Source organism: Acromyrmex echinatior, chromosome 8 (genome assembly GCF_024713525.1).
Source record: "Acromyrmex echinatior isolate Ae372 chromosome 8, ASM2471352v2, whole genome shotgun sequence".
Taxonomy (NCBI): Eukaryota; Metazoa; Arthropoda; class Insecta; order Hymenoptera; family Formicidae; genus Acromyrmex; species Acromyrmex echinatior.
Genome location: NC_141859.1, coordinates 10,224,010 through 10,243,529, shown reverse-complemented (window position 1 = coordinate 10,243,529; position 19,520 = coordinate 10,224,010). Strand labels below are relative to the sequence as shown.

At 30.1% G+C, this 19,520-nt stretch overlaps 5 protein-coding genes across 13 annotated transcripts in view; 2 read left to right on the top strand and 3 right to left on the bottom strand.

Moving 5' to 3' along the window:
- Positions 1–115: 115 nt before the first annotated feature.
- On the bottom strand, positions 116–3,788 carry ric8a (ric8 guanine nucleotide exchange factor A). Its single transcript, XM_087408810.1, has 10 exons — positions 3,531–3,788; positions 3,060–3,199; positions 2,457–2,569; positions 1,846–2,126; positions 1,562–1,728; positions 1,236–1,485; positions 971–1,115; positions 738–885; positions 541–660; positions 116–325 (listed from the first exon to the last, which is right to left on the bottom strand). Exons 1-10 carry the CDS (start codon positions 3,621–3,623, stop codon positions 199–201), a joined length of 1,584 nt encoding a protein of 527 aa, XP_087264936.1. The 5' UTR covers positions 3,624–3,788; the 3' UTR covers positions 116–198.
- A 206-nt stretch (positions 3,789–3,994) lies between these two features.
- On the top strand, positions 3,995–8,385 carry Mtmr6 (Myotubularin related protein 6). The gene is made up of 13 exons (XM_011063881.2): positions 3,995–4,329; positions 4,537–4,650; positions 4,727–4,889; positions 5,060–5,217; positions 5,286–5,411; positions 5,477–5,611; positions 5,901–6,033; positions 6,122–6,348; positions 6,448–6,698; positions 6,776–6,919; positions 7,005–7,131; positions 7,246–7,506; positions 7,582–8,385. Exons 1-13 carry the CDS (start codon positions 4,306–4,308, stop codon positions 7,723–7,725), a joined length of 2,007 nt encoding a protein of 668 aa, XP_011062183.1. The 5' UTR covers positions 3,995–4,305; the 3' UTR covers positions 7,726–8,385.
- LOC105150653 (calnexin) lies at positions 7,830–12,687 on the bottom strand. Its single transcript, XM_011063882.2, has 7 exons — positions 12,459–12,687; positions 12,030–12,325; positions 11,270–11,929; positions 11,056–11,196; positions 9,388–9,507; positions 8,976–9,143; positions 7,830–8,846 (listed from the first exon to the last, which is right to left on the bottom strand). The coding sequence occupies exons 1-7, from the start codon at positions 12,685–12,687 to the stop codon at positions 8,790–8,792; spliced, it is 1,671 nt and encodes a 556-aa protein (XP_011062184.1). The 3' UTR covers positions 7,830–8,789.
- Positions 12,494–15,968, bottom strand: LOC105150651 (transmembrane protein 14C). 3 transcript variants are annotated; one of them, XM_087408820.1, is made up of 4 exons: positions 15,376–15,800; positions 15,231–15,308; positions 14,344–14,533; positions 14,073–14,270 (listed from the first exon to the last, which is right to left on the bottom strand). In XM_087408820.1, exons 2-4 carry the CDS (start codon positions 15,304–15,306, stop codon positions 14,210–14,212), a joined length of 327 nt encoding a protein of 108 aa, XP_087264946.1. In that variant the 5' UTR covers positions 15,307–15,308; positions 15,376–15,800; the 3' UTR covers positions 14,073–14,209. The 3 variants fall into 3 exon arrangements, with proteins under 3 accessions (XP_087264947.1, XP_087264946.1, XP_011062182.1); XM_087408821.1 differs by lacking the exon at positions 14,073–14,270 and adding an exon at positions 12,494–12,696 and having other exon boundaries at positions 15,231–15,968; XM_011063880.2 differs by having other exon boundaries at positions 15,231–15,797.
- A 478-nt stretch (positions 15,969–16,446) lies between these two features.
- Gclm (Glutamate-cysteine ligase modifier subunit) overlaps positions 16,447–19,520 on the top strand; it is a 37,566-nt gene continuing 34,492 nt past the window's right edge. For 3 of the 7 annotated variants that reach the window (XM_087408811.1, XM_087408812.1, XM_087408813.1), the window contains exons 1-5: positions 16,447–16,818; positions 16,988–17,050; positions 17,132–17,249; positions 17,806–18,005; positions 18,087–18,201. In XM_087408811.1, the coding sequence (XP_087264937.1) occupies positions 16,729–16,818; positions 16,988–17,050; positions 17,132–17,249; positions 17,806–18,005; positions 18,087–18,201 (586 nt within the window). In that variant the 5' untranslated portion in view covers positions 16,447–16,728. Of the gene's footprint in view, positions 16,819–16,987; positions 17,051–17,131; positions 17,250–17,805; positions 18,006–18,086; positions 18,202–19,417; positions 19,484–19,520 lie in introns of all 7 variants that reach the window. The other 4 variants (XM_011063872.2, XM_011063871.2, XM_011063869.2 and 1 more) reach the window with 4 other exon arrangements.

Here is a 19,520-nt window from a genome sequence, read left to right as displayed (position 1 = left end):
GATTTTTTTATACGATATTCGCATATTTATAATCATATATTTTACGTAAGCAATTGTTACTGATATTTATCAAATAGAAGCGACTAATTTAGTGTGGGCCTAACGACAGAACAAATTTTCGACTTAAATATCTTTATTCGGACAGATACATCTATACATATACAGATTGTCCTATTTTGGAGATATATAACAACATATTTATTCGGAGTCTGAGTCCTTTCTGCCATACTGCTGTTTCGGTAATTCGTTCTGCAATTCAAGAACGTGTTCTATCGGTTCTGGTTTCCCATCATCGCCGATGCGGCAAGGACGCACGACTCCTTCCCTAAGCAACGATGTTATCTTGATATATATTTTTTTATATATATAGAAAAATATTATCATGGCGTTTGCAGTTGATAATATATTGCTGGTTTACATAATGATGTTATAAATATATGAAAACAGCTTTTGTTTAGCATTAGATCTCGATATGATTGTATCTTTACGCATATCTTTGATCTGTGACGAATAAATAAAATCTCAATATACACTACTCACTTTGTTAATTTATCAACCAGATTTACTAATTTTAAAGCTTCGTATTCCTTTTGTTCCTCTGTCATGCCTTCAAATGGATTTGGTTTGGAATGCTCGAAACATCCAGTTACTGGGTTTATTCTTAAAATAAAAGAAAACCATTTATTTATAAAGTTTTTCGTTTCGTCTTAATGCGACTATTTCTCGTCGATATTTACCGTTCTTTATACTTTTGATATTCTTCTGTTTCGCTATCTTCCGATTCAGAAGAATAAGCCGTTTCCGCTTGGCTACGCCCTAATAATCCTTTAGTGGCAAACATTCCCGCCGCATTTCCATATCCTGTATATTTCACCATACGGCTAACTAAATAATATTGATAATGTCATAACATTATTAGCATAACATTAAATAAAATTATTTGAAATATTTTAATACGGCAGATAAATACCATTTTCTTTACAAAGAACAAACAAAAGTTCTGCAACTAGATCACGTAACTCTGTGATAGGCGACGTTAATAACTTGCATAACTTAGCCCTTAATGTCGTCCCTTCTTCAGGGCGATTCATCACATCTTTTAATGGAGGTAAAATCTATAAAATTTTGGGCAATTAAAAAAAAATTATTTACTAAAATTTTTTTTTATCAAGAGTAGATTTTTAAAAAAATTTTATTATAAATATAACTATTTCAAATTTTATTCAAGATTTTACCTGCAGTCTTATGTATTTGCGAACAAGCCTCTCTGATTTGACGAGTCTAACCAATGCAGTAATTATTGGAGAGAAATTTTCTAGTAAATATGTTTTACATTCTAATCTTTTATCTAAAAATCTAAGTAAAACGCATATAGCGCTCATATCCATCTTTTGGTATACATCTTTGCAATCTTTGCTGTTAACGGTTTGTATAATTGATGTATAACAGCTAAACGGTATCACAGTCAACAAATTGACGATATGGCTGAAAAAAAAAGAGATAAACTAATTTTTATGTAAAAGTTATAATAAGATATCACAAATTGTTATTATTATTTTACCTTTCAAGGTCATCTTGTTGCACTGAATATTTAAGAGTTAACAATTTATACAAAATTAACACCAAATTCTTATATTTCTCTTGGTCCTCAACTCCGATATCATCGGAATGTATATATAAATTAAATAGAACTTTTAAAACTTCACAGATTATTGTTATCTCTTCAGTCTAAAAGTAAGAGTAAAAACAAGAAAATTTGAATTTTTTAATTGATATAAAATATATGTAAAATATTGTATTAATAAATGATATTTAAATGAATCTTTTTACTTTATTTACAGTTACCTCGCTATTTTGATTTTGAGCTGCAAATTCCTCTATTATTTTAATAAGATATACATCACCATATAAATCAGTTTTGATTATGTCTCTCGTAGATGTGTTTAGTGCAGTGAGTAAAAACAATATTCTCACGTCAAATAATTTGACATCATAAGGATCATGTATCGTGTAATTTTTAATTCGATCGATGAGATAAGGCAAAGAAGAGATTAATACTTGCGACTGTTGCACTTTTACACTATTAAATAATAAGTTACACAGCAACTTTAGTGATTCTATCGTAGCTGCAATCAAAAGCATTCATATATTAGGTGTTGGAATTAATTCGTAGCGTTTTTAATGAAAGAATGTTATTTATTTCACATGAGCATTAAAAAATACATTAATGAAAGTACTTCCCATCATTTGTAAAACGCTACGAATTAATTCCAACACCTAATATTTAAATATATATATATATATATATATTTATATAAAATTTAATATGAAACAGATGTAAATGCATAGAAATTCTGTCATACATTTTGTACTAAGTTTTAAACATTAATTCATTAAACGAACATAGGAAATTTATGAATTTATATATAGATATATATATATATATATATTCTTACCGATTATACATGAAATTTGCTCTTTTTCACATATTTTTGTTAAGCCTGCATTTTGTAATATAATTTTTATTGCATCATCATTGATTAAATCATTTAAGTTAGTTTTATCACGGCTAGAACAAAAATATATAAATATAATACCTGCATAAATATATGATAAATGCGTAAAGATAAATGCATAAATTTTAATAATATACGCGCGCGTGTGTGTGTGTGTGTGTGTGTGTGTGCGCGCGCGCGCGCGTGTGTGTGTGTGTGTGTGTGTGTGTGTAGTATCAGAATACTAAGTAAATAAAATATAACTAAAAATTATAAACAATTTTTTATTCTTTAATATAATTTTGTATAATTATATTAAATTTAATTACTTTCAATGATTTTATTATTGATCTTTTATTATTGAGAAATATTATACTTTTACAATTATTACAGAGATACATATATATTGGGTGGATCCATATATTCGTTCGGTTTTTGAAGGTAAAATGAAACAAGTTTTTTTCATACAAAGAATGAATTTTAATCAATGATATGATTCTCCGTTTTTGCACTACTAACAAAAACCGAACGAATATATGGATCCACCCAATATAATTAAATTACCTAAGTATCCTCAAAGCAGCTAAACAATGATGATGTTGGTCTACATGAACGTAATCTGTTAGATAATAAAATAATCTCTTCCATAGTTTCTCTCGTAAATAAGTACTATCTAATTCTTCAAAATTCGTCTTTTTATCATACTAAAACATTAGTTGTATAATACATGTAAATCGTTTAAATAGTTTCTAGGAAAATGTATAAAAAGAAGAGAAAATAGACTAAGAGAGTTTTTTCAACATATAAACTCTCTTATAATAAATGAATTAGAATTTAAAAAATTACTTGATGACAGATTTGCTTATTAATTTAGGATACAAAATTGTAAAAGTGACAAATTAAAATAAAATAAATTAAGATTAATGAATCAATAAAATAAAATTTCTTCTAAAATTGCAAGCTTCATAGAGTGACAAGAAAAATACATATTACGTTTCTTAATAAATAAAGAAGTATTTCAAAATGTATACTTACAATCTCTAGAAATACAACAATATTTTTACAAAATTCTTCATACGTGCCGGAAATTAATTTCGAGATCAACTCTTCCGTGTTAGCTTGATCCATGTCAACTCCAGTTTAATAGCAAGCAATAGTAAGCGCCTTTTAAATTATATTACATACTTTATTTCATAATATTAGACGTAATGATAAATTCACCCGAATCAATCGGAGCTCCACGAAGTTTGACAGCTGATTCTTTTTTTAACGTTTTTTTTAACTCTCATTGGACCGAGCAAGGAATATGCGTTAGCAAGAAATGCTCACGCTATTTACATCGTCTTGCGTCCAATCCGCTGTGGAATTAACTCATCTTTTGATGAGTTTTGAAACACAATTTAGAAGAAAATAGTAGTCTCTCTCTCTGTCTCTCTCTCTCTCTCTTTCTAGTGATATTTTTTTCACACTGCGTTCTGAAACTCATTGAAAAAAATATTTATCTTAATTGTGTATTCCGCCTACACGGAATATATTGACTGTTGGCATTGTTGCACACATATTGCAATCTGTCACCATCTGTGAATTCTGACTGATCTGTCAGTGTCACTTTCAAAGGGAATGGGAGTAGTACACGTAACCTATTAACTTAAGATATCTAACAAGTGTCCACGTACGCTTAGAATAAATGATTATTTTTTAATCCACCGCTATCATGAAACTCGGGTGATACGTACACGCATGTGTTAATCGTTATAATTGCCTAAATAAAAGTTGTTTGATTGTGTGCAATTTTTTTAAGGCTTCGAAAATGGAGCAGATAAAGGTTCCTAAGGTATGAACAACTGATTCAATATTTATCGTTACTGTAATTAGTAACGAATTGACTAGTGGTAGAAATATTAGACATATTTATTTATCGATTCCATTTTGTTGTATTAATTTATACTAAAAATAAATCGCAATGTTGAAAAAAACGTCTTATTTTTATTCGCATATATATTGTAACATTAGACTTCAAAAAGAAATATATATTTTACAGGTAGAGAATGTGAGAATGCTAGACAAATATAGCAATAATCATTCCATCGGCACACTTTACCTAACAGTGACACATCTCATCTTTGTTGAAAGAAGCGGCAAAAAGAAGATATGGGTAAATCAGTCATATATTAGTTTAATAGAAATTATTGTTAGATTTGTATTGAAAGTAATAAAATATTAAATTACAGGTTTTATATACACATATTTCTAATATAGAAAAACAGCCATTAACGACGACAGGATCACCATTGTATATTAAATGCAAGCATTTCTTCATTGTCACATTTGTCATCCCGAAGGAACGCGATTGCCACGAGATTTATCTCACATTATTAAAATTATCCTGCCCAGGTTAACAAGCTACTACATTTGTATCATATTTTGCACATAAACGTCTTCTAAGATATTTTTAAAAAGCGCTATGTTTGTACATTATATAACATATAACACAGAATAAATTCTAAGATAATTATTCCTAACATAAAAAATTAAAATTTTGTATTGGTTTAATTTTACTACAGTTAGTGTAGAAGATTTATATTGCTTCAATTATCAAGAAAATAAAGACACACTACCTCAGCATGCAGGATGGAATTTTTTCAATGTACAAAGTGAATTTCAGCGCCAAGGTGTTCCCAATGAAGAGTGGTCACTTTCGTATTTAAATACTAATTATGAGGTAAAATAATATTCATTGTGTTATCATTTTGCATTTTCAACGCCGTTAAACTATCAATTTTTTTTCAGCTTTGCGATACTTACCCTAGGTACTTATATGTTCCCAGTGCATCTACTAAAAATATTTTATTAGGCAGTGCAAAATTTAGAAGCAGAGGGAGGCTACCAGTTTTAACGTACTTGCACTCAAATAAGGTTTGATCAAAATGATAAACTAAACATTTGATAAATAAAAGTTTTTCAAATAAAATAACTTTTAGGCTGCCATTTGCCGCTGCAGTCAACCACTTTCAGGATTTAGTGCACGATGTCCTGAAGATGAAGAAATGATGCATAATATATTATGTACAAATCCTAATTCACGATATATGTATGTTGTCGATACAAGACCACGGGTAAGTATATAATTGGAATATATAATTCCTTTTTCAATTGAAAATCAGATCTAATTTTGTTTCTTTTACCTTATATTTTCTTTAATATGTCATTCTTTAGAATTGGAAACAGAAAATACCGTTATAAATATTTTAAGTTTTTTTTTTAAAGATAATATTTTAATCGATTTTAAAAACAAATTGATGTTTATTTATTTCAGTGATGACAAATGTTATAAATATGTAAAATAAATGATTTTGTAGTTATTTTTAAGGATATTAAAAACAAAACTTAATTCTGTTCAATTAGATTAATGCCTTTGCTAACAGAGCTGCAGGGAAAGGATATGAGAATGAAAATTTCTATGACAATATCAAATTTCATTTCTTCGGGATAGAGAACATTCACGTAATGAGAACGAGTTTAAATAAGCTTTTGGACTGTAAGTATAACATTTTTACAGAGTTTGTGTATAAAACAATTTCTCCACATTATGATTGTTAAATTTCTATCTATATTTGAACTTTTAGTACAAAGATCAACCTCCATGAGCGCATTCTTAAGTGGCCTAGAAAGTAGCGGTTGGTTAAAGCATATTCGCTCTATTCTGGAAACCGCTTGGTTCATTGCACGGGCAGTTTCGAATGGCGTGAGCGTAGTAGTGCATTGTAGCGATGGATGGGATCGCACTGCGCAAGTGTGCTCTCTGGCTGCATTACTATTAGATCCATTTTATAGAACCATCCAAGGTTTTCAAGTAAGTTTAATACCAATTTGTTCAAATTTCTGCATTTATAATTATTATTCGATTATATACTCCATTTCACTCATATGATTAAAAAACAACTTTTTATAGGCTTTAATAGAAAAGGATTGGCTATCGTTTGGTCATAAATTTAGTGATCGTTGTGGCTATGTCAGTAGCGATGGTAAAGAACTTGCACCAATATTTACACAATTTATAGATGCGACATACCAACTGCTACAGCAATATCCATATAAATTTCAATTCAATGAATATTTTCTTTTAACGTTACATGATCATGTACATAGCTGTCAACACGGTACATTCATCGGAAATTCGGAGAAAGAAAGGCAAATATTAAGGTATTACATCTATATATTGATCTTTTTCTTCATGATAAATATAAATGAAAAAAAAATTATGGTGAATATTATTTTAGATTATCTGAACGAACATATTCGTTGTGGGGCTACTTAGCGAATAATATGAATGAATATATAAACCCAATCTACAGATGCAATCGTTATAATAACGAGGACTCTGTTGATATTCTTCAACCTAAATTGGCACCTCAATCTATCGTGTAATAAATATGTAACTTTTGTGCAACGATTTATATTCAATATTGTTAACCAGCTTGAATGTAAACCGTGTTATTTTATTTTCAGTCTTTGGAGAGGCTTATACTTTAGATTTGAAAATGGAATACATCCTAGAGAAACGTGTGAAGATTTAATTTTAACGATCTACGATCACACAAGTTCCTTAGAAGATCATGTAAAGCTTCTATTAAAAGTATATATCAGTTTAGTCAAACAGATAGATATTATATTTTAACAAATAGATATTAAATTTTAACGAAAAATTAATGTTCATCATTTATATCTGCATTTTAATTTTCTTCAACAGCGAGTAAATTCTTTAGGGCAACTTTTAAATACAAGTAACGCTCAAAAGAAGGGAAAGCATAAATTTGACACTAAATTCACGAAGGAGTCTTTGTCAGAGAGTATAATAGAAAACACCGCAAATCACGATGAAAAAACGAGAGGTAAACTAAAAGCGAATCAATTGGAAAATGAATTAAAGACAGTTGCCTTAGAATGGAAATCATCGCGAAATATAGAAGAATGTGGATGCTCTACTACATTTGATGCTTTTAACAAAAAGGTATAATTGACGAGTGTACCTTGTAAGTTAAAACAATCTTTTTATGTTTATTTTATAATGATTATTTTATTTCAGCATCATTGTTGGTCCTGTGGTGATGTACTATGCACAAGATGTATGACAGTGCACACTAAATTACCTGGACATCTGTCACAACGTGCCGTACCCACATGCAAATCGTGCTATCAAAGTTTCGGTATATCTGCCACTAGTCCTTAAACGTGCTTTATTTAATGCCGACTTATTCTTCTCTATATTTGTATGCACGTTTTTTTTTAGCGAAATGAAGAAGCGTAGCATATATATCAATTATATTATTCCAATTTTATATATTTAGCTTTTCTCTATATTTCTTTGAATTTTATTTCGTTCGCATAATCGATCAATACAAACAACGTAGTACCTGATTACAATATATATAACATACGGACTTATTTCTAACTTAAATAATTCATAAACATTTTAAAGTTCGTGAATATTACACCAAATAATTAATAACAAATCATTGACTATCAACTACTATGGTACGGTCGATAAATGCTATTACGTTTTATGTTAATGATTTTAAAACTACCTCAATTTATACTTCAATATTTTAAATTAGAAAAAAAATTATACATAAATTACGCAAATATAGAAAACTTACGGGAATACAAGTTGACTTTTACACATTCTGTGGATAAATGTATAATTTGTTTGCCTTATAATCGAAATGGATTCTGCCATAGTAGTTGAAAAATATAGTATGAGTTACATCAGGACATAAATTATACACATTTCTTGCATTCACATATATTACATTCTCTTCGACTTTTTTACTGTCTCTCTTATTGATTTGTCCTAGTGTAACATTAAAATATATAACATTTAAAATATGAATGAATTATGCTATCTCCTTTAATACTACAACATTGAAAAATGTTGTAATTAAAAACATAAATATATACTTTACTATCATTAAGGCATTGTCCATTTTAAGAGAAAATACTTGTAAATTTCAAAGAATACAGATACATCATACATCACTCAGTACACAAAAGCATATGTATAATTCGAGAACAGTTTTCTCAAATATATTAATAAGATTTCATATACGATATCAAATGTCAATATTCTTAGAAGAGTAATTAAATATCGCATCACACATTGCAGTGACTGAATTTACTAGTGACTGGTAACCTACTATCCACAGTGGCAAGTGTAATGTGTGGAATGTGATATAGTATTATATAAATATCTTAACGCGATACTCTTATTAAATTTTTTTATAATTATTCTTCTTCCTATTCTTTATTTGGTTTTCTTCGTCGTGGTCCTTCGCCACTAATCGATGGAGTATCCTGCAATAATCATATGTGTGCTTTACATAATCGAGAATCATTTATCATTTATAAGAAAAAAAAGCATTGTGTATATCGAAAAACTTAATGAATTACAGTTCTTAAAATACTTAAAGATCTATTACCAACCTTATCACTTTCTATTACTTCTTCTATTCCAGTCTCTATCTCTATATCTCCTATTTCTTCTATAACAGGTTTTTGCTCAAGCTCAGAATTTTCATTTTCCATGGTCTCGTCGATGCCTAACCCTAAAAGTGACTTGTCATCTTCTTCGTCTTTAAAATCTGTTTTGTCCTAAAATATTGAAAACAGTATAAGTTACATTTTGATCTCACTTAAGTCTTACATTTATATAACAATATCAACAATAATAAATAGCATTACATGCTAGATAATGACTTGTATTCTGCTTATAAAGCAACTAATGTCATCACATATTTACTTCAGGGTATCTAAATTTTTGTATTTATACAAATAAACAAATAAACAATTTTCTTTAAGAATATTTGAATTATTTTAGCTTAACCAAATGTTATACCTCGGAAAAGCAGCAAAAATACATTATCAGGACTACTGGTATTGCAGTTAGTACTAGATATACTGCCCACATCCATGGATGGTCCGCAGTAAATTTCGCGATCCGATTCCATGTACTCCACTGTTAAATAATTATATAAAATACTATACTATTATTTATAAGCATATACTAATTTTTAATTATATGCTAATTTATATATTACAATTACATTTTAAATTAACTTTTAATCTAATTAAATAAAGTGATGTGTAAATGCCAGTATGGGCCAACACAGGATTGGTGTGTGATACGATCAAATCTTTATTAATCAAAAGTGATAAGCATTTCGATCCTTGAGGTCTTCCATTCATTCAGAATCCCTTCGGGTCTTCTTCAGAACATAAAATAGTGATAAAAGAACAATAGTTAGCAGGATCACATTGCGAAGACTGTGTCCAATATTACTCAGAGATGTATATCAAATTGGCAGATTCGATGTATCGCAGCATCAGAAGAGCACTGAATTACCACTTAATCAACTATTGAATTAGAAATCTGTTTTAATTCAATAGAAGAAGACCCGAAGCAAGAATCGAAACGCTTACCACTTTTGAATCATAAAGATTTGATCGTATCACACACCAATATCCTGTGTTGGCCTATACTGACATTTACACATCACTAGATTTAATCTTTGGGCTTATTGTTATTACTTTTTGTTCTAATTAAATATACTTTAATTAAATAATATACATAATATAATTTTGTAATACATATGCTATTATGTTTCAAAATCTATCATATGTGTAAAGTATACAAATACTAGCATTGAAATGAAGCTCTTATTAATCCTTGAATAATAACAAGTAGATTTTTTCAATATTAAGGAGTCAGTGAGGATTATCTTTTAAAATTAATTTTACTATTCCAACTTGGTAAAATATCTAATATAAATATTGTACAAAGAGTATTTACATTATATATGTATTAGCGCATTTGTACATATAATATACTTCAATATTGTTCCCAAGCAAATACTTTCAATATTTCGTTCAATCTTTATCTTTCATATCTATTATACCTCACAAGCTCGTTTGCACAGATACCAGATGTAAGCTACAATTGGTATCGCGCAATACAAGAAATACAATGCCCACCATCCAGGCTTATAATTCATCTCCTTCATCATTCGACCCCACATAGAATCCTGCATATTATAATTTGTATACTAAAGAATTAATTGTCTATTTTCAAAAGTACAGCTTCAAATTTGAAAGTTGATTGATTTCCAAATAGACCCATATTTGTATACTTAGACTACGTTCCAAAACTTTCTCTCCAAGGAAGATTTTATTTTATATGCTATATTTTATATTATATAGTATACGTTATGTGTACTATATTTCGAATAAAATTTTCCTTCGAGAGGAAGTTTTGGAATGTAGCCTTATATACTTATATATTTATATATATATTTATATATTTATATATTTGTACAATATTATCTTCATATAACATGTTTTATGTATTTTTGTTATAATTTTACAGCAAAAATTTACTATAGGAGATAAGAGATGTATAAGAAAAAATATTTTTAGATCAGAGATATATGTATAAGAAAAGTATCTTTAGATATACATATAGAGATAAGAAAAAATATCTTTAAATCACAGATGAAAGGGTACTTACATTTTCCTCAGCAATTTTAACACGTCGAACCTCAAATGTATCAACTCCCCATTTCTTCGCAACTTTTTCATCATCTGTTATAATTATATTGTCGAAATATATATCGGTAGACATTGACCACAGCTCAAAGCCAACAGCACTCTATAAAACACATTCGCATATAATATACAAGAATTTATGTAGTTTACTAAGAAATATTCTGTTCATTACATACAATTGGTAACATCTTGAATGGATGTTTGTCATTAAAGTAATCAGGATTATCTATAAGTTTAGGCTTCCATTTTCCCTTGTAATTAGGATTGTTAACAAGTGGCGCCAACCATTTTCCTTTATATCGTGGATTCTTCATCATTTTCTGCTTATATGGTCCGCAACCAGGAACATCCGCGCATTTTGGATTTGGTATTTCCGGAGGCTCCCATTCACCATCCATCTCGACATCCCAATCATCGGGCTTAACCGAATTCGGATTTGGTATCATCGGCGGTTCGTCTTCAAGCCATCCTTCTGGCATAATATCTTCCTCATCAACTATCTGTGCTGGAGCATCTTCGTCCCAGTCATCGGGCTTTTCTGCCAATGGATCAGGAATCTTTTCTCGATCGTCCCAATCCTCAGGCTGTTTATCATCAGGATCTTCTATTTCTAGAGGCGGATTCACGGGAGGAGTGAAATCGTCTAGTAATGAGCCAGAGTTTAAAAGTTTATTATCTACTTTGATTTCGTACATATTATCAGGCCGTACGATCAGAGTATACAAATGCGGGTTTTTATCTTTAAAGTAATCTTCCATTTTGTCTTTTGATTTTTTACAATGTTTCTCTGTGATTGTACCATTCAATGGATTCTTATGTCGAAATATAAAATGAAGCTGAAGAAAAAAAATAAACATCAAATGAATCATAATATATTTTGTATATTAAGTAGTATTTAAACTAAGAGAAAATTAATAAAGCGCACATCTTGCATACCTTGTGATCGTTGCCACATTTATCAGGCCCAAACATTATGGTATATGGTGTTTTATCTTGGAACTGTTTCAAGTCTCCATATTTATCATCTAATGTAAGCAACTTAAGATAAGCACCACCACATTCTTGTCCCTCTTGGAAATTAACTTCATATTGTACAACTAAAGGCTTGTCTTCAAAATAAAATGGCTTAGTTAATGCAGTAGAAACGGCAGCATGTCTAGCTTTGCTTTTAAGCACTAATCCTAAGTCTCCATCCTCGCCATGTTTCTTAGGTTCCTCAATGGACCAAATTCCTAACAAATAACAAAAAGGTAAATATTGGTAATTAACTATTAGAGACATACTGGGCTAATATTTGAGCAATATTCTACCAATAATTCTGCTACTAGGATATAATAAAAGAATGTACAAAAATTTAATATTAACCATCATATTTAGCGATATCTTCGTCAATATCATCCTTCTTCGCCTCTGATAATATCCATACATTTCTAAATCTCTCCTCACTGTCAAAGTTCTCCGCTAGGTGAGCGAAACCGGAAGGTTCCGGACTTTTGTAAGTTGGTTTCTGTATTGCATCGCTGTCTTCATCCGCACTTAATATACAACATGCATTCAGGCAAACTAACATAACACACGCTACGATTCTTGCCATTTCATATTCCTGAAATGCAAAAGAAAAAAAATGAAATGAGAGGATACCTTCGTTTAATTAATTCATTTAAGCCTGGTAACTTGAAACACATGGCGAAATAAATCCAATGAACAAAAAAACTAAAAGATTCATAAAATATAACATACATATAAAAAACAAACATTGAAGCAATTTCTTATAGCAATTTTTTAAAACAGTTTTTAAAGCAATTAAAATTATATCCCTAAAAATCGATCCGAGAAACGGAATGAGCCAGTCATGCTCAAAACTTAACCTCAAACTTGTATCGTATACCATATACTCCCCTGCAGACACCATTGACCGCGGCGTAACGCATAAATTTGCATAAGCTTTTTAGTTAAATTAATGTATTGCATAGTGATATCAAAATAGTAAATCACAAGTTTGTTTTTTACGCTAGAAAAATGTAACAAAAGCTTGTCTTACCGGTGATACGAGAGAAAGTTAATTCAGAGAATCCTCGAACGATTGGCACGACGTAAACAGCAAGGACGTGTTATTCAATTATTTAATAATGATAATTGAATCTATCTCCACGTAAAAGGGCAACTCTGCGTCGCGTTCTGAAAATGAGCGGCGCTTCCGGAAGTTGCCGGTGAGATCACGTTAATTGGTAGTAACTTTAATTGAATTTCTAACACCACTCGACGCCCCTCACGTTTGTCCACGCGACACCCAACGAATATAACGATGACAACAATGTTCACATAGAACGGCAATATTTTCTGATTTTCATTAGAGATTATCTGACGTTATCATACGTTAGGCCCGAGCGATAGGTGAGGTAGGTCGCATCATTTTACGCAATTGCACTTTCTACACCGCCACGCGTCGCTTCTCGACTGATCATCCAACACGAGGATGTTAATTATTCAAGTTGTTTGAAATTTTTTTAAATTTTTGTACTCAAAATGAGATAGTGAGAGAAACCGAAGATTCCGAATTTAAAAATACAAATAATGCAAATAAATCTACGATATGTCCGTTTTACTTGCACCGAGTGCAACAACGCTCGATGCGACGTGTTACAATGCTCCAAAATTCATTGCCAGTGCTGAAAATCTACAGTTTACGTCATGTGTACTGTACATTTTCAACACTGACAGTGAACTTCGGAACACCTTTGAAATCATAGATTTGTTTTTTATTGCTGCATTTATTGAACTAATACACACAGTGTAGTAAGTTGAAATGAAACAAATATACGTTTATTTCACTTTAATTTATTGCACCGGTTCAGAGTGCAGCAACAAGAAACAGATCTTATATGAAGACGGAATAACAAGTCAGATGTCTAGAAGCATTCGTGCATCATGCCGTAAAAGTTATTAAATTGTTTGACAATTGTATAAAAAACAATACAGTTTTAAATCTGCCAATGAAAATAATATATATTTATTAAATATATTACTAATTTCTATAAATTCTTTGATTACATTGTTCCTCCCCCTCGTACCATAAACCTAAAATTAATAAATGCAATATCTTAAACACGCAACATTCATTCAGTCTTCAAGGGTGGTGAGAAATATTTCGTGACTGTCCTTACGATCATAACAGCACTGAAAATTATCTTAACGTTAATATAAATTTGTAACTTGCATAGTTTCAAATACAATTACGGCATTTAAATACCTTAGTATAGCGATTACTCCAGCTGGCATTATCTTTCCACTGTTGTAAAATCGATATCCCATCAGACCTCCAAGAGCCGTGCTAGTGCCTAAGAAAACTGCAACGTTGGTTGAATCCTGGGAAGTCTGGTAAGCACCATATCCTAGAACTGATCCAAAAAGAAGACCCGCAGCCAACGAGGGGATGGAACCTAGAAAATTCGATAAAATTATCATTTAAAGCATTCCAAATGATATCAGTAAGAATCATAAGACTTGTTCTTTTTAATAATTTCTTGTACATGAAGAGAAAAAAAGAAACTGTGTAAGAAGTTTAGCTAAAAAGAACAAATTTATAGATTATTTCATTTCGGAGCTGACACTATACAATCTATATAGCTCAAGTACAATACAAATCATGATAACAATTAAATCTATATAGCACAAACCTATACAGAAGATTACAACATTTCCAATATTATATTACTGGAATGTTATATCACTAGAATGTTGCATATTGCTGCAATTTTGCTGAAATATTCTGTACTGTAATAGAAATGACTCCAACTTTCAAAATGATCACTAATATCAGTTTCTACCAATATAGATTAATTTTACTTTCTGTTCAACTTACTCTTAGAATTAAAAAAATAATAATGAGTTAGTTGAAATGAGATTAAAATTAAATTACATTAGAAACAGACATAAAAGTCATTTTTTTTCTATTATTTATGTTTCATTTTAATATTATTTTGACGTTATCATGACTTGTCATTCTACTTGAGAAGTGTCGTTTTATCTTTGTTATTTATTAGCGAGAAGTACCAAGAAAAATAGAACGACGTTTGTGTGTTCTCCTGAAAGGAAAGCAAACAAATTTTCTCAATAACAATTAATCAAACTACTCACTCGATTTCACGTAACCTAACACTCCGCCACCAGCCACCGCGACAGCGTACGCAAATGCGGCGTAGTCGATCGGCATTGCTGTAAAAAGAAAAATCGTTTGCAGTCTCCACTGTGTGTACGGTGTGACGTCTATTTATATAATTACCGAATGATAAGCTCGATATATCTTTCGCGCTGTGTTGCAATTACGCAAAAATTATACACGGGATGGCAAACTACCGAAAGAAGTTTTTCCCTGCTTCTTCGTCACACCTCTCGACAATTAATTTAAAGAGGTTTCAATTGCAATAAATAACATCGATATAATCACATGCTATAGCTCGACGCGATAATTTATATTTGATACGACGGCGGGCAATCAGTGATAAGGCATGATTTTTGCAGTCTGTTTTTCAGTGCTACCATCCGTCGTTCATCGGCCAATCGCGTTCCAGTATTAAGTTAGATTTTGAATAACGTGTATGTACGCGATGACGCAATTACAGGCAATTAGATTTATTTATACCAATTGCATAACGTTTGTTCATTCCTCATTCTTTTGAGAATGTTCCTTTTGTTATTATACAAATATAATTAGCCTAGAAAAATTACAATTCTTTAGCAACAAAAATATGCTCGGTGCATACGACTTTAAAATAAAAAAAAACCGCGGAGACATTTGTGAAGTACAGAAAAAAAAATAGAATAATTTATTTAATCTTTACATTCGTACACTTTTCAAATAGCGTCCTCTGATATATCGTCAGTCGAATATTTCCCGAGGAAAATTGCGATATGAATATTTTAAAATTCAAACGAGAATAAAAAAAAAGAAATCCAAAATATCTCCAGCGTCTATGCGAGGAGGTCTAGTTGTTCTCTAATACCTATTTTTAACAATGTAAATTAATTTTAATTAAAGTTTAATTTACTCTTCATCTTTTTCTAAATTCTTAGAATTAGAAAAAGATGAAGAGTTATACAGTTGAACTGAAATTAGACTATATTTTGTAGAAACGAGCATTAAATCCTCTTTCGGAATGACCGATTTTTTTTAACTTCCAATTCAATAATAATTACTTTTATTCTCTTAATTAAGACCATCTTATCGATATTAACATAGAGCTGGCTGTTCCACAGCAACGATCGCGCAATTAAGATTCAATTAAGATTCTCGTTCTTTCTTAATTCGAGATTATCTTTAATTCGACGACTGTATGACATTCATTGAAGAAAAATCTAGAAAAACATAATCGAGGAGAAATCTGAGAGTATCAAGTTTCTTATTACGTTTTGCTGCGTTTCGCAGCGATCGTTAGCGAAATATTCGAATTCCTATTCGTCACACGCACAGACAGCCGTTACACATTTTTCCTACGAATTACTATGAATTGAAAAGTCACGATCGATGACATCATTTTACTGCTTTAACGTCAATATAAGCGTACATAAGCGTACATAAGCGTATATAACCGCCGATACGGTCGGACTTGTGAGAATTCCGTTGGGGTCGTTCGATATGCTCTCACATAATTTGTTCATCAACACTGGGAATATACTCTCCCTAAGCGAGGCGAAACAAAAGGCGAGTCAAAATTCCACGGATGAGGTCAGTTGACAGTTATTGCATAACGTTGCGTTCTACATAATTCTGCATAAAATATACGTCTTAACTGTGTCGCGATTTATCGATCGATTTATTGTTCTTGAGGTTATGTTGTGACATACACACACTTGTCGAAATTTCTTCTCTAACATCACTCATTGATACGTTTTAGTTGATCGAGACACTGAAAATCATTCTAAATGGTGAAAAAAGCAAGGGGGATGACAAGACAATTGTATGTATATGTGATTTTCAGTAGTGATTGAAAAGTGTCTTTCTGAACAGCTGATCAATTTTCTGTCAATTACAATTCTAGATCAATGGAAAGAAGGATACAAGTTTACAGGACGTGGATAGAAAAGACTTAAAGATTACTGTAAAAGTATTTATCTCATCACCTGATGTTAATTCATTGAAGGAAGCATTAGATCAAGGTACCCCTAGCTATTATAATAGATTTCTTTTATGTCTCTGGAGAAATTTTTTCTCAGAATTTTTCTATAATTTTATAACTTTCTCACATTTTTTATACGAATTGTAACATTTCTCAGAAAATCTACATCTTTTCTCAGAATTTTTTATGTATGTTATTTATGAAATATCGTAAGATTTTTAAGATTTTTTGTAAGTATAATAATTTCTGATGAAATGTTATAAAATCTAAAAAATTTAAAAGTATATTTTTTAAAAATTATGGGATGAGAAATTTCAGAATATTTCAGAATTCACTTGTATGAAAAATTCTAAGAGAAGATGTAAACTTTTCGAATATTTCTGAATATTTCTGATAAATGTTCCAATTCGTATAACAATTATGAGCAAAATTTTTCACCAGGGGAGGCTTGTTTTTACTGAACTTTTTGTACAATTTATCTTTCCTCTTTTTTCCTTTTTACGTTAAAAAGAAAAGGAAGAAAGAGATGAACAGTGCAAGAAGTTCAACTGAAAAGAACAATCCTACATATTCCTAATGTGTTTTATATTTTATAGCATTTGAAACACTTCATACAGATACCATAGAATCACTAGTAATAGCTTACAAAAGTGCTGAGAGTCCAGAAGATATATTGTCATCATTAAAAAAAATATGGTCTGTGGTAGAAGAATATGTAAAAGTTGACAAGTTATGCAGTGTTGGATTGAGCGATATTAATACAAACACTTTCATTGAACTGTTTCAATGGGCAGATGTAAGAATAAGTTACGTAAAATGATATTCATATTCATTTTAATATATTCTCATCCATATTTTTGATGTTTACTTGTTACAGATAAAACCAAACATTGTACAGATTAATTTAGCTACGTGTTGTGTGGTACCACCAGCCTTACAGGAATTTACTAAAGAAAATGATATTCAGTTGCTGACTCATAGTGATCCCTGTCGTAAGTATTTTTCACTTAAAACAATTAAAATAAATTAGTGATATTAACATGGTGTCCAGTGGTCCTTGAATATCTTTGGATCTGAGAATTATAATTGAATTTTATTTAACGGAATTTTATTTCCCGTATTCTAAAAAATTCCTGGAAACCCCTGAAATTTCAAGGCTTGCCTGGAATTTATCATTCTTTTATTCTAAAAAAAATCAGCGTGAAAAAGAAAAAATTAATAAGAAGAAAAATTGTATTTGGATATAAGTCCTCCCTTAAAGATGCAATAGATTATCAATAAAAAGTGAGAAACTTGAATTTAACGTTTAAAATAAAAAAAAAATTATTTGTGTTGCTGGAATGTTCATTTAATATTATTTATAAAGCAATAAGTAATATTGTTCTAAATTTGTTAACATTTTAATTCATAGAATCCTAACTTAAATAACAAAGCATATAATATAGATGTAACACAATGGTATATGAGCAATAGCTAGATTACAGTTGCCAAAATATAATATAAATAACATAAAATAAAGTAAAATATATACGTTTCGACTAGAAGATTCGGTCATTATCAGTGTTGTTAAATATGAATAAATATAAGATTACATTCTAATGGTTATATACGCAAGTTATATTAAACGACTATAATTAAATCTAATTAATTTACAAAGTTACAAAAAATGATAGTAAATTGTAATTTGAGTTAATTAATTAGATGTAATCTTATATTTATTTATATTTGACAACATTGATAATGATCGAATCTTCTGGTCGAAACGTATGTTTTACTTTATTTTATGTTATTTAGAATATTATATTTTAGCAACTGTAATTTAACTATTGCTCATATTATACATCCTTGTGTCACATCTATATCGTTTTGTTATAAGTGAGCATTATATATTTAGTTTTATCAAAGCATATAATATTGTGCAAATCAATAAAAATTAATTAAATAATGAAAATTAATCGATGGGACAAATCCTGGAAAAAGAATTTACCTAAAATGTTCTGGAATTATCCTTCAATTGACTAGCTAGATTTTGCTGGACACCAGATTTTGATTAACCCTTCGCTGACAATATTGAATTTTGAAGGCACTGTCGATTTTTATTGTTAATTCTGTTAGATGAATTTAAATCTGTATAAAGTAAAATACAACCCAGTTTCTATGATAATGAAAATAATTAAAGCTTTCACAAGAGTATAAGAATTTTTTTAGATTCTTATATATCCGGAACAATATAAAAATTTGTACTAAAGTTCAGAGATCCAGATTGCTCAAAAGGTGAAAATTTTATATTGCAAAGGGTTAAAACACAATC